The sequence below is a fragment of the Oncorhynchus masou genome, chromosome 9, assembly GCF_036934945.1.
Source record: "Oncorhynchus masou masou isolate Uvic2021 chromosome 9, UVic_Omas_1.1, whole genome shotgun sequence".
Classification (NCBI taxonomy): Eukaryota; Metazoa; Chordata; class Actinopteri; order Salmoniformes; family Salmonidae; genus Oncorhynchus; species Oncorhynchus masou.
Genome location: NC_088220.1, coordinates 76306747 through 76319821, shown reverse-complemented (window position 1 = coordinate 76319821; position 13075 = coordinate 76306747). Strand labels below are relative to the sequence as shown.

The window sequence follows — 13075 nt, the reverse complement described above, 5'->3', positions numbered from 1 at the left end:
TATGTACGGCAGGACCAAATCAGAGAGATAGGTAGGAGCAAGCCCATGTAATGCTTTGTAGGTTAGCAGTAAAACTTTGAAATCAGCTTTCAAACTTTGACAGGAAGCCAGTGTAGGGAGGCTAGCACTGGAGTAATATGATCAAATTTTTTGGTTCTAGTCAGGATTCTAGCAGCCGTATTTAGCACTAACTGAAGTTTATTTAGTGCTTTATCCGGGTAGCCGGAAAGTAGAGCATTGCAGTAGTCTAACTTAGAAGTGACAAAAGCATGGATGAATTTTTCTGCATCATTTTTGGACAGAAAGTTTCTGATTTTTGCAATGTTACGTAGATGGAAAAAAGCTGTCCTTGAAATGGTCTTGATATGTTCTTCAAAAGAGAGATCAGGGTCCAGAGTAACGCCGAGGTCCTTCACAGTTTACAAGGATTAAATGTCAAGGATTGTGAAAAGCTGAGCTAAAATGTATTTGGCTAAGGTGTATGTAAACTTCTGACTTCAACTGTAGGCAGAGTTATTAAAGTGACTATGCATAGATGATAACAACAGAGAGTAGCAGCAGTGTAAAAGAGGGGGTTGGGCATTGCAAATAGTCTGGGTAGCCATTTGATTAGAAACCGCTTCTTCCCCAAGGAGTCTTATGGCTTGGGGGTAGAAGCTGTTTAGAAGCCTCTTGGACCCAGACTTGGCCCCTCTGGTACCGCTTGCCTTGCGGTAGCAGAGAGAACAGTCTATGACTAGGGTGGCTGGAGTCTTTGACAATTTTGATGGCCTTCCTCTGACACAGATCCTGGATGGCAGGAAGCTTGGCCCCAGTGATATACTGGGCCTTTCACACTACACTTTGTAGTGCCTTGCGGTCGGAGGCCGAGCAGTTGCCATACCAGGCAGTGATGCAGCCAGTCAGGATGTTCTCGATGCTGCAGCTGTAGAACCTTTTGAGAATCTGACGACCCATGCCAAATCTTTTCAGTCTCCTGGGGAATAGGTTTTGTTGTGCCTTCTTCACAACTGTCTTGGTGTGCTTGGACCATGTTAGTTTGGTGGTGATGTGGACTCCAAGGAACGTGAAGCTCTCAATCTGCTCCACTGCAGCCCCGTCGATGAGAATGGGGGTGTGCTCGGTCCTCTTTTTACTGTTGTCCACAATCTTCTTCTTTGTCTTGATCACGTTGAGGGAGTGGTTGTTGTCCTGGCACCATACAGCCAGGTCTCTGACCTCCTCCCTATAGGCTGTCATGTCGTTGTCTGTGATCACTGTTGTCATCTGCAAGCTTAATGATGGTGTTGGAGTCGTGCCTGGCCGTAAAGTCATGAGTGAACAGGGAGTACAGGATGGGACTGAGCACGCACCCCTGAGGGGCCGCTGTGTTGAGGATCAGTGTGGCGGATGTGTTATTACCTACCCTTACCACCTGTGGGCTGCCCGTCAGGAAGTCCAGGATCCAGTTGCAGAGGGAGTTGTTTAGTCCCAGGGTCCTTAGCTTATTGATGAGCTTTGAGGGCTCTATGGTGTTGAACGCTGAGTTGTAGTCAATGAATAGCATTCTGACATAGGTGTTCCTTTTGTCCAGGTGGGAAAGGGCTGTGTGGAGTGCAATAGAGATTGCATCATCTGTGGATCTGTTGGGGCGATATGCAAATTAGAGTGGGTCTAGGGTTTCCACATGATAAAATTCATGTTTTGTCAACTCCGGCAGATTTTTGGCTAACGTCAACCGCGTCAGTGCTGAAAGATCGGAGAATAGTTGTTTTTGTTTGGGATTTTCAAATGAATTTCCATATTTTACCAATGTTTGTATAAAATTGTTATTTTCGAGGGCAAAAGTGCCTTGAATATCTATTTATATTTGAGGAAATATGGTCATCACTGTTGTCTAACATCTGCTTAAACAATAGACTTCTTTGCTGTGCTAGACTTAAGGGATGTTTGCTTTATAAATGTTTTATGTTCTAAATCTAGGAAAAACATGCCAAAATTCTAACGAAATTAGCCCTGTGGCATTTAATAGTGCTATAAAACCAAAACGTTTGGAGATTTCTATTATATATTTGAATAATATAATGTTAGAATTAAATAAAGGCCTTAACACTTGTTGGACAATAATTGTAATGGAATTGACATAAATCCAATCGCATTTTATGAAAAAAACGTGGTGTGATAGCTCAGCTGTTCCCAAATGTCGCTATTTGTAACTTGTCAGAAATGTCCAGATCAACTAGCTCATGACAGTTGTTTTTTAAGCTAGGTTTATTAGCTCATTGGTTATTTTGTAATATTTGAGTCACTCATATCATATGAATACACATAATGGAAGCATGTAAAGAATTGCAAGAAAATTATCTTTAACAGCGTTAAAGTTCCGCTTGTCTTCTGCGGTGACTTTACCCACACACGGCTACCGCTTGTGGAACTGTTACACCACTTGTTCGGGTTTCTATCGTCTCTCTGACTGAACCATCAGTGCTCTGTCTGCTTGCAGCATGTGCTCGTTTGCCTAACCCCGCCTTCTTAGGCTCTGTTCACGTGCTCGAACAGATCCGTGGCAGTCATTGGCTGAGAAGCGTTAAATACGTCATTCTGCCGTACGAGAGCCATGTGGATATGTTCTGGACCAGCTGACTGATGAACTATGGCACATTTCACATCTGAGAGACACGTGAAATATAGCAACAATGTAGCATTTCTAATTCACCCTGTAGGGAAGGCAAAACTTGTATGCATGTATGTATCTATTTTTAAATCACACCATGCTTCCCTGTCGTTCTTTTCTCAATAGTCCAGTTTACAAAGGCTGTTAATTTAGTGTAGTCTATGGTATAACAATACAAGTCCAGTAACCCAAAGAAACATGGTATAGAAATAACAGAATAGGTAGAGCTTTGTCCCCATATAATTAGGTAATTTAATATGATATTCTGCCCAAACCTCACCACTGTAGTCACACCTCTCTTAATAATCAAATGGGACGTTCTCATCCAGTCACTTCAGCTCAAAACTCATGCGGTCCCCACCCCTACACGTGCCCAGAAAATGAAGTAGTCTTTATTATGCTACATCCTCCCAGATTGCTTGTGCTTCCGCCCCAATCTCTTGATATCGGCGGAAACCGTTTGTCATTCTAGCAAGGGAGGGGTCGTCACTAGTCAGCCACAAAGTCATAAACCCTGAATATGTATTCAATGTATCTTATTAAAATTCGATTATAAACCTAACTTTAACCTAAACCATATATTTATACTTAAATTTAAATTACGATCAAAAAGCACATTATTTTTTTTTTCATAAATGTTTACAATAGGCCTGTAGCCAATTCTGACTTTGTGGCTGTGGCAACTAGTGGAAACCCGCAGGGAGGTCTAGGAGGCGGGGACATTTTCAGGTTGGGTACCGATTATCAATTTTGGAACTGGGACTCGTTTCGTAGGATCTAACCGTTAGGCAACAGGCAGTCTTCACATCCCGTTAGCTAGTTTATGCATTGAATGAGATAGATGTAATAGAAACGCAGCGATAGACACGCATAGATGACATGACATAAGGGAAACGTTGAAAGATAGAGCTAGAAATTAGGTGCTCTAGCCAACAATACGGCGAGACGGAGCGCTATACAAGTGAAGTGAACCAACAGTGGCAAAGAGTCCAACTTGATATTGGAGGTAAGATGTTGGTGATTTTTTAAAAATATATATATACTTTGAGACGGAGACTTTTGAAACAATAACTTAATGTAAAAGGTGCACTGACCAGAATTGCTTTATATATGGACTTTTTGACCTGATTTAAACCTGCTGACCATACTTAAGCAAGTATTTAAACATTTGACAAATATAGTTGTCATGTTATTTCTTTGATTTATTTATTAGGCCTAATTATTTCTGACTTATTTCGTGCGTTTGGTATATCACGTTTGTTAATGTGTAAAGCAATAGAGCAAGTTTGTCTGCTCTGCCGAAGTTGTGACGTTACATAAGGGAAAGGGGAGGAGCCCCAAGTTGTGACAGCGCACGTTTGATACCCATCATACACGTTTATCCCATTGGCCTATTATTTACAAAATAACACCACAGAAAGTTACCTATAAACAATTGCTTAGTCGGAACGTCATAAAACCTGCCATTGGGTATCATCATGTACAAGAAAGTGTCAGTTCTCAGGGGGCTATATAGTCGCACAACGTTACTTTGTGCCCCTCTAAAAAGCTTGAGGTGCAAATATATTTCAGTTTGTCAGCTATTGTTTATTACATCGATGTTTAACCAATATTTCTGCTTACAAGTCCCATGACTGACTTAAAGCTCTTCTCCACGAGATAAATGGGTTTTCCTCGACAGTTGAAATTCAGCTGACAGTGTGGGTAGTCTAATGGTCAGAACCATGGGGCTTTTTTCTCTCTCTTCTTATCCTGGACATAAGATACTCTCACTCAAACAGAGAAAATTCAAAGATTTGGGGAAAGAGAAATGGAGGGAGGAAATACCAAATTGTGTAAACATGTCTGTCAGAACAGGGTTGACCTGTAGGGTGGCACAGTGTTACATAAAGAACCACATTTGCATCCACATACAGTATACCGCTCTAAAGACTAATCCCACTCATGTGCTAAATCACTTCTGAAGCTCTCATGATCATGTCCATGGTAACCACCATGATTTAACGTCTCCCATCATGCCTGGTCAATACTTGCAAAAACTGTGTATTTTGTCATGGTGATGTTTAATAGCACCCCCCGGCATGCACATACAGTCCACACACACGGGACCCTGATGTATCTAGGAGTGAAGAGGAGGAGCCAGGCAAAGGGAACAGGCTGTGGAGGGAGAAGTGACTGAGGAGGAGGAGCTAAATCAGATATTATGTATCCAGCAGCATAATGTCATTTCAACACATAAAAATATTCAGTGAGGAGTTTTTATTTTTTTCTGCTACTTGGAACCAAGTTCTTTCTATTTTTATGAGAGTAGTTTTTTGAAGTGTCATAGGCCGATGCATTTTAAAACATATTCCAGGGAAATGTTACTCAGTGGTGTATTTGGTTCTCCACCAGGACGCAGTATGCCTCTGGAACAGGCTTGTCTCAGTGGGCGAGAGCCACGTGCATCCAGTAAGAATGCAGAAGACAGGAGCAACACTGCCACCCTGCTGGCCTCAAGGAGTATTGCGGACACAGAGTCCAACAGAAGAGGCTCTCGCTGCGGATCTGAAAAAGATTCTGGATATTCGGGTGAGGGAGAACGTTCCGGACACTCACCCACCCCCTCGCTCCTTCTCACTCCAATGTGTTTCCTGTAAACTCTCACACTGCCAGACAGTGTGACCATCATTTTTTAAAATTGTATTTATTTCACCTTTATTTAACCAGGTAGGCAAGTTGAGAACAAGTTCTCATTTACAATTGCGACCTGGCCAAGATAAAGCAAAGCAGTTCGACACATACAACGACACAGAGTTACACATGGAGTAAAACAAACATACAGTCAATAATACAGTATAAACAAGTCTACATACGATGTGAGCAAATGAGGTGAGATAAGGGAGGTAAAGGCAAAAAAAGGCCATGGTGGCAAAGTAAATACAATATAGCAAGTAAAACACTGGAATGGTAGATTTGCAGTGGAAGAATGTGCAAAGTAGAAATAAAAAATAATGGGGTCATGAGTCATGACACAGTGTTACACAGGCCAGGCAGTGCAAGTCACAGCTTCCAATAGGATGAATTACTGACTACAGTATGACAAGTATGTGACGTGCAACCAACCAGTCTGAGGTGTTGTATTCCTAGATATAGAAGGACACACGTATAGTCTACATGCTCACTGGCCCTCTACTCAGTAGTATTGCTGATAGAATTCCATGAATTCCTTCATGAGGAGTACTAGATTACTGTCCTTGATGACTTGTGAGTATGACCTCACAGGTACACATGACTCACTCAGTAACCAGTGGGAAACGGTATGAAAATAATTGTCAAATTTCTTGTGAGGACAGCTCCCATCCCCCCTGTATTCCCCTTCAATTCTTTACACTCATCTCTTCCCTTAACTTGCTTCTCTCTCTCTCTCTCTCTCTCTCCCTTCTTCCTCTCTCCCCTTCTTCCTCTCTTCCTCTCTTCCAGACAACAACAGCTGCACAGACTGGCTCCATGCGGATAGAGAGGACCAGGGCAGCAGCGTGAGTGAGCCCAGGGGAAGGGAGGGTCTCCAGAGCCAAGTCAATCCCGAGCAGGCCCCTCTCCAGGGGAATCACACCCTGGTCCCCAGCCCCGGAAGCCCCGACCTCACCCCCATATTCATCATCAGGAACGTGGTGCTCAAACAGGTGAGAGAGGTGGGAGGCAGGCTTGAGGTCAGTTCCAATTCAGTAGTCAATTGATAAAGTAAACTAAATTTCCAATTAAAAAATGTTCCTAATTGAAAAGCACTGAAGAGGTGGCTTGACTAGAGCATGCAACTGTGAAGAAAGACATGGCAGGAGGTGGCAAATCATAGGACAGCAAAACTAAACGGAGTAACATAAAATAGGAGAAATGGATACAGAAATAGAGGAGGGGACAGGCGGAGGAGGAAGAGGAGTGGACAGGGAGGAAGAGGAGGGGACAGGCAGAGGAGGAAGAGGAGGGGACAGGCAGAGGAGGGGACAGGCAGAGGAGCAAGAGGAGGGGACAGGCAGAGGAGGAAGAGGAGGGGACAGGCAGAGGAGGGGACAGGCGGATGAGGAAGAGGAGGGGTCAGGCAGAGGAGGAAGAGGAGGGGACAGGCAGAGGAGGAAGAGGAGGGGACAAGCAGAGGAGGAAGAGGAGGGGACAGGCAGAGGAGGGGACAGGCGGATGAGGAAGAGGAGGGGTCAGGCAGAGGAGGAAGAGGAGGGGACAGGCAGAGGAGGAAGAGGAGAGGACAGGCGGAGGAGGAAGAGGAGGGGACAGGCAGAGGAGGGGACAGGCGGAGGAGGAAGAGGAGGGGACAGGCAGAGGAGGAAGAGGAGGGGACAGGCGGATGAGGAAGAGGAGGGGTCAGGCAGAGGAAGAAGAGGAGGGGACAGGCAGAGGAGGAAGAGGAGGGGACAGGCAGAGGAGGGGACAGGCGGAGGAGGAAGAGGAGGGGACAGGCGGAGGAGGAAGAGGAGGGGTCAGGCAGAGGAGGAAGAGGAGGGGACAGGCAGAGGAGGAAGAGGAGGGGACAGGCGGAGGAGGGCGAGGAGGGGACAAGCGGAGGAGGAAGAGGAAGTGACAAGGATAGGTGGAGGAGGAAGACAAGGTGATAGCGACAGGTGTATGAGGAAGAGGAGGGGACAGGTATAGGAGGAGTAGACAGATGGAGGAGTTGACAGGGACATGAGGAAGTGGAGAGGGGGTGACAGGGACAGGTGAATGAGGAGGTGACAGGAAGAGGAGGTGACAAGTGGAAGAGGAGGTGACAGGTACAGGTGGTTGAGGTGACAGGTACAGGTGGTTGAGGTGACAGGTACAGGTGGTTGAGCTGACAGGTACAGGTGGTTGAGCTGACAGGTACAGGTGGTTGAGGTGACAGGTACAGGTGGTTGAGCTGACAGGTACAGGTGGTTGAGCTGACAGGTACAGGTGGTTGAGCTGACAGGTACAGGTGGTTGAGCTGACAGGTACAGGTGGTTGAGCTGACAGGTACAGGTGGTTGAGCTGACAGGTACAGGTGGTTGAGGTGACTGGGACAGGAGGATGAGGTGACAGGTACAGGTGGAGGAGGAAGAGGAGGTGATTGGTAGATGAGGAGGAGTAGACAGATGGAGGAGCTGACAGATACAGGTGGAGGAGGAAGAGGAGGTGACAGGAGGAGGAGGAAGAGAAGTTGACAGAAGAAGAAGGAAGAGGAGTGGACAGGTACAGGTGGAAGAGGAAGATAAGGTGACAGGGACAGGTGTAGGATAAAGAGAAAGAGGAGGTGACGGGAACAGATGGAGAAGGTGACAGGGACAGGTAGAAGAGGTGACAGAGACAGGTAGAAGAGGAGGTGATGGGGACAGGTGGAGGAGGAATAGGTGGTTACAGGTGGAGGAGGAAGAGGAGGTGATGGGGACAGGTGCAGGAGGAAGAGGAGGTGATGGGGACAGGTGGAGGAGGAAGAGGAGGTGATGGGGACAGGTGCAGGAGGAAGAGGGGGTTACAGGTAGAGGAGGTGATGGGGACAGGTGGAGGAGGAAGAGGAGGTGATGGGGACAGGTGGAGGAGGTGATGGGGACAGGTGCAGGAGGAAGAGGGGGTTACAGGTGGAGGAGGAAGAGGAGGTGATGGGACAGGTAAAGGAAGAGGAGGTGATGGGGACAGGTACAGGAGGAGGAAGAGGAGGTGATGGGGACAGGTACAGGAGGAGGAGGAGGGGGTTACAGGTGGAGGAGGAAGAGGAGGTGACAGGGACAGAGTGTGAGGAAGAAAGCACCTGCAAATGAGTTGTCTAATAAATGTCACTGTGAACCAGAATGACCAAATGGTTTTAGGGATGTATTTGATGGCACCAAACTCATCCTTGTTCACAATCCTCTTACAGCATGTCCGCTCAAATAAGTTGCCCTTTTTTTACAGTATGTGTCAGCATGAGGAGTTGCCTCTCTTTCTCTCATCTTCCCTTCATATCCCCCCCCCAGAATGGCTCAGACCATCACCTCCAGAACCAGCTAAACTGGGAGAACAGGGGAGGAAGCTCCAATGACTCTGTCCCATGTCATGTGATCCTGGTCCAGCAGCCCAGTGAAGCTTCGGCCGCATCCCCAAACCCCAACAGAACACAGTCCTGGAGATCTGACAGCACAGCTATGAAAACAAAAAGCAGAACCTACCTGCCCATTCTTAAGTCCTACCCTCGTATCGCTCCCCATCCCAGTAAGAAGCCATCAGACATAACCCCAGTGGACCCCCTTGGTAAGGGGACTGGCAGGGAGGACCAGAGCCAGGACAAGAGGATGTGTACAGAGGACAAGAGGGATGAGGTGTCCACTACTACTCACTTACTGACACCATCCAGAAAACATGTCCGCAAGCAGCCAGACCCCAAGAGAAGCTTGTCCCACTGGAGGAGCCCTGCCTCCTCCCGCTCCCCCAGCCCCCGCTCTCCCTCCACACCTTCCAGCTTTGTCTCCCGCTCTATGCCCAGCTCCGACACCACCACTGCCTCCTCCTACTCCTCTTCCGGTGGCTCCTCTCCTCTCTCGGCCAGGAGGTGGCCTAGCGGGCACGGTCCAGGCCTGTCCCTGTTCAGTGCGGCGCGCGACAGGCGCTTCCTGAACACGGTGGGCATCCTAAGCCAGTCAGGCCTGCTTGACATCACGCTGCGCACCCAGGACCTCCTCCGCCAGAGCAACGCCACAGACCGAGATATCGCTCAGCTCCGCCAGCACACACAGCTGCTGTACCAGGCCGCCAACCACCAAAACAACAACCCCTATAACAATGACCCTGATAATAACGACCCCAATGCCAACGCGGGCTGGGAGAGGATACGCCAGGCTATGGCTCAGTCAGGCTGCTACCCCAGCCTCAAGAACCTGGGGAGGGAAGAGGATCACAACACTTCTAGTCCAGAGCCAGGAGTGGGAGGGGACCCCAGTTTCAAGAGAGACTCAGTTGACCCTAATATTGCCACTCATACCCACAATGGGTTGGAGGCCCCGGTCCCACCCTCGTCCCTCCTGGCCCCCATGTCAGATATGCTCCCACAGTACTGCCCTGTTTCCCTGTCACAGCATTCTCCAGTCAGCGTCACCACGTCCCGCTCTCACTCTGGGCAGGCCAGTGCCAAACCCCCTGAGACAGTCACCATCATGCCCCCTGACAGCTCCACCCATGGTGGTCTTCTCTAGCACCTGACCAAGGAAAGGCAGGGCACCCGGCCAGTTTGTAACCCTCTAACAGTCACTTCACTTCAGCTCCAACGAAATTCCTAGAGTGGCTGAGGGGAAGAGGTTGAAGGTTTAATGACGCGTGAGACAATGTCGACAGAACGGCACTATGCCACGCTGTATATTTCTGCACAGCGTCTGAGTACTACTCATTGCCTGCCATAAGAACTCAGCTTCACCTTGCCTTTCAGTGAGCTGAATATCAAGACGTGCTTTTGTATGAACTTCACTACGTAGAGAGAAATTATACTGACAATGTACATTCTTTTTGTATTTGCCATATATAAAACAGACTGACCAGGTAAATTCAGGTGAAAGTTATGATCCCTTATTTATGTGATCTGTTAAATACACCTCAATCAGTTAGTGTAGATGAAGGGGAGAACACCGGTTAAAGAAGGATTTTTCAGTGCCTTTGAATATTTAAGTGCCTTTGAACAACAGGCTATGGTAGTAGGTACCAGGCGCACTGGTTTGAGTGTGTCAAGAACTGCAACGCTGCTGGGTTTTTCACGCTCAACAGTTTCCCATGTGTATCAAGAATGGTTCACCACCCAAAGGACATCCAGCCAAATTGACACAACTGTGTGATACATTGGAGTCAACATGGGCCAGCATCCGTATGGAACGCTTTCCACTCCTTGTAGAGTCCATGCCCTGATGAATTGAGGCTGTTCTGAAGGCACAAGGGGGTGGAACTCAATATTCCTAATGTGTTGTACACTCTGTGTATAACCGTATCGTATGGTGAAAGATGTCATTGAAACATAAAAGGCTATATCTCATTCAGGATCTTGGAGATCCGACCAGGGAATTATGTATTAACATTGGTCTTTGATTGTTTTAGTATTGACAACAGCAGGTGTGTATGTGTTTGCTTGTTTATTTTTTTATCTACTTTAATTTGTGTTTTTAGATAAGCATCATTTTGTGGGGAATTCACCAATGTTTCTGATGTCTAATAAGTATTATGAAAATTGTAATTGAGGTAAAGCACTAATTTACGTAACAAAAATGCTATTAGTTAAAGAGTTGCTTTATATTGGCCCAAAATGGTCTTTCATAATAAGAAACTGACAGAATGAGATGACCTTTTAGTAGTGACTACAACTGCTACCATGTAAACTGGAGTGACTTCAGGAAGTACGTCATGAGCTGCCAGTAACCCATGTTAAGCCTTGAGCCGGGACAGTTGAAAGAACATTGTGTTTTGTTTAGTACAATGACAATCTGCATTGTCTCTCGGTTGCTCGCTCTGTGCTTGGGCTATGTTCTTTCAAATGTATTGTGGTGACACACTGTTCAAATATGGAACATGATGACACTGTATTGAAACATACGCCATTGTTCATTATCAATGGTATTCTCTCAACATGTTGGTAAGGATACAAGAGTCCAGATAGGTGTTGTGTTAAGATAAATGATCAGTATACCAAGAACTTTGACACAGAAGTGTTTCTAGGTGTGTGTCAGTTAATTTGTCTGTGGTCTCCCCTGCTGCGGCCATGAGTATCTCCATCTCTGCTCCAGAGGTCATGTGCTCCGGCTTAGTCTTTCTATTCCCGGGTCAACCGGAGGTCATGGTCCAGCCGACAGGTGGAGGAAATGCTGGTGAGTTGAGGGGAAAGTCAGCACAACTTTAATGTTTAATGATTTAAGTGAGTTAGTTGGTTTCTTCAATACTTTATGGTCATTTTGCAGTGAATAAATTATACCTACCCACTCAGTTTACAAAAATAATTTCAGATCTATAAGTCTTCCAATTTGATCCTTTAAACATTATTATCCTATGACCAATCCATGAAGAAAACCATTTTTGAACACCAGTCACAGGTCAGTCACACTCTCACCTGTAAGACTGCCTGTCCCGGTGCAGATCTGTAGCAGGGCCCCCACGGGGACCAGGGCGATGGAGGAGAGGGCCAACAGCCAGCCCAGAAAATACACCCATCCTGGGCACACATACCAGCGGTTGAAGGTCAGGTGCTGGTACTCCACCAGAGAGCAGATAAATTACACCTGGGAGAGACGAGAGGAAATTAGGATTTCTTCAACATCAAGATATACTTTTAACATTTAAAGTAACTCCAAATCAGTTGTTTTTGTTGCTGTTGAGAACACTACCATCATTTCATACCTCGAAGACGTGAGCATGTGAATAGTTGCTTGTGTAAAGCAAGTGTATGTTTGTAAATGTAAGTTTTATATATATTTTATTGGACATGAAAGAGGACATACAATCATTGACAGAAATGTATTCCAAGTTAGTTCACAAGCGTTTCGCTACACTCGCAATAACATCTGCTAAACACGTGTATGTGACCAATAAAATTTGATTTGATTTGATATACACGGCTCAAAAATATAAAGGGAACACTAAAATAACACATCCTAGATCTGAATGAATGAAATATTCTTATTAACTAATTTTTTCTTTACATAGTTGAATGTGCTGACAACAAAATCACACAAAAATTATCAATGGAAATCAAATTTATCAGCCCATGGAGGTCTGGATTTGGAGTCGCACTCAAAATTAAAGTGGAAAACCACACTACAGGCTGATCCAACTTTGATGTAATGTCCTTAAAACAAGTCAAAATGAGGCTCAGTAGTGTGTGTGGCCTCCACGTGCCTGTATGACCTCCCTACAACACCTGGGCATGCTCCTGATGAGGTGGCGTATGGTCTCCTGAGGGATCTCCTCCCAGACCTAGACTAAAGCATGGAGCGAGACATGATGTCCCAGATGTGCTCAATTGGATTCAGGTCTGGGGAACGGGCGGGCCAGTCCATAGCATCAATGCCTTCCTCTTGCAGGAACTGCTGACACACTCCAGCCACATGAGGTCTAGCATTGTCTTGCATTAGGAGGAACCCAGGGCCAACCGCACCAGCATATGGTCTTACAAGGGATCTGAGGATCTCATCTCGGTACCTAATGGCAGTCAGGCTACCTCTGGCGAGCACATGGAGGGCTGTGCGGCTCCCCAAAGAAATGCCACCCCACACCATGACTGACCCACCGCCAAACTGGTCATGCTGGAGGATGTTGCAGGAGTCTGTTTCTGACCGTTTGAGCAGACATATGCACATTTGTGGCCTGCTGGAGGTCATTTTGCAGGGCTCTGGCAGTGCTCCTCCTTGCACAAAGGCGGAGGTAGCGGTCCTGCTGCTGGGTTGTTGCCCTCCTACGTCCTCCTCCACTTCT

The 13075-nt window shown here is 46.5% G+C and overlaps 1 protein-coding gene across 1 annotated transcript; it reads left to right on the top strand.

The window, feature by feature from the left end:
• Nucleotides 1-3172: 3172 nt before the first annotated feature.
• On the top strand, nt 3173-12210 carry si:ch211-132b12.7 (uncharacterized protein LOC564531 homolog). Its single transcript, XM_064975216.1, has 4 exons — nt 3173-3659; nt 5048-5224; nt 6116-6318; nt 8614-12210. The coding sequence occupies exons 2-4, from the start codon at nt 5056-5058 to the stop codon at nt 9823-9825; spliced, it is 1584 nt and encodes a 527-aa protein (XP_064831288.1). The 5' UTR covers nt 3173-3659; nt 5048-5055; the 3' UTR covers nt 9826-12210.
• The last annotated feature ends 865 nt before the right edge of the window (nt 12211-13075 follow it).

Excerpts from the sequence above, each read along its gene's own strand:
- si:ch211-132b12.7 (XM_064975216.1), top strand. The coding sequence starts at position 5,056 with ATGCCTCTGGAACAGGCTTGTCTCAGTGGGCGAGAGCCACGTGCATCC. Across the intron at positions 5,225-6,115 it reads AAAAGATTCTGGATATTCGG|ACAACAACAGCTGCACAGAC; the intron begins GTGAGGGAGAAC and ends CCTCTCTTCCAG. Across the intron at positions 6,319-8,613 it reads GGAACGTGGTGCTCAAACAG|AATGGCTCAGACCATCACCT; the intron begins GTGAGAGAGGTG and ends TCCCCCCCCCAG.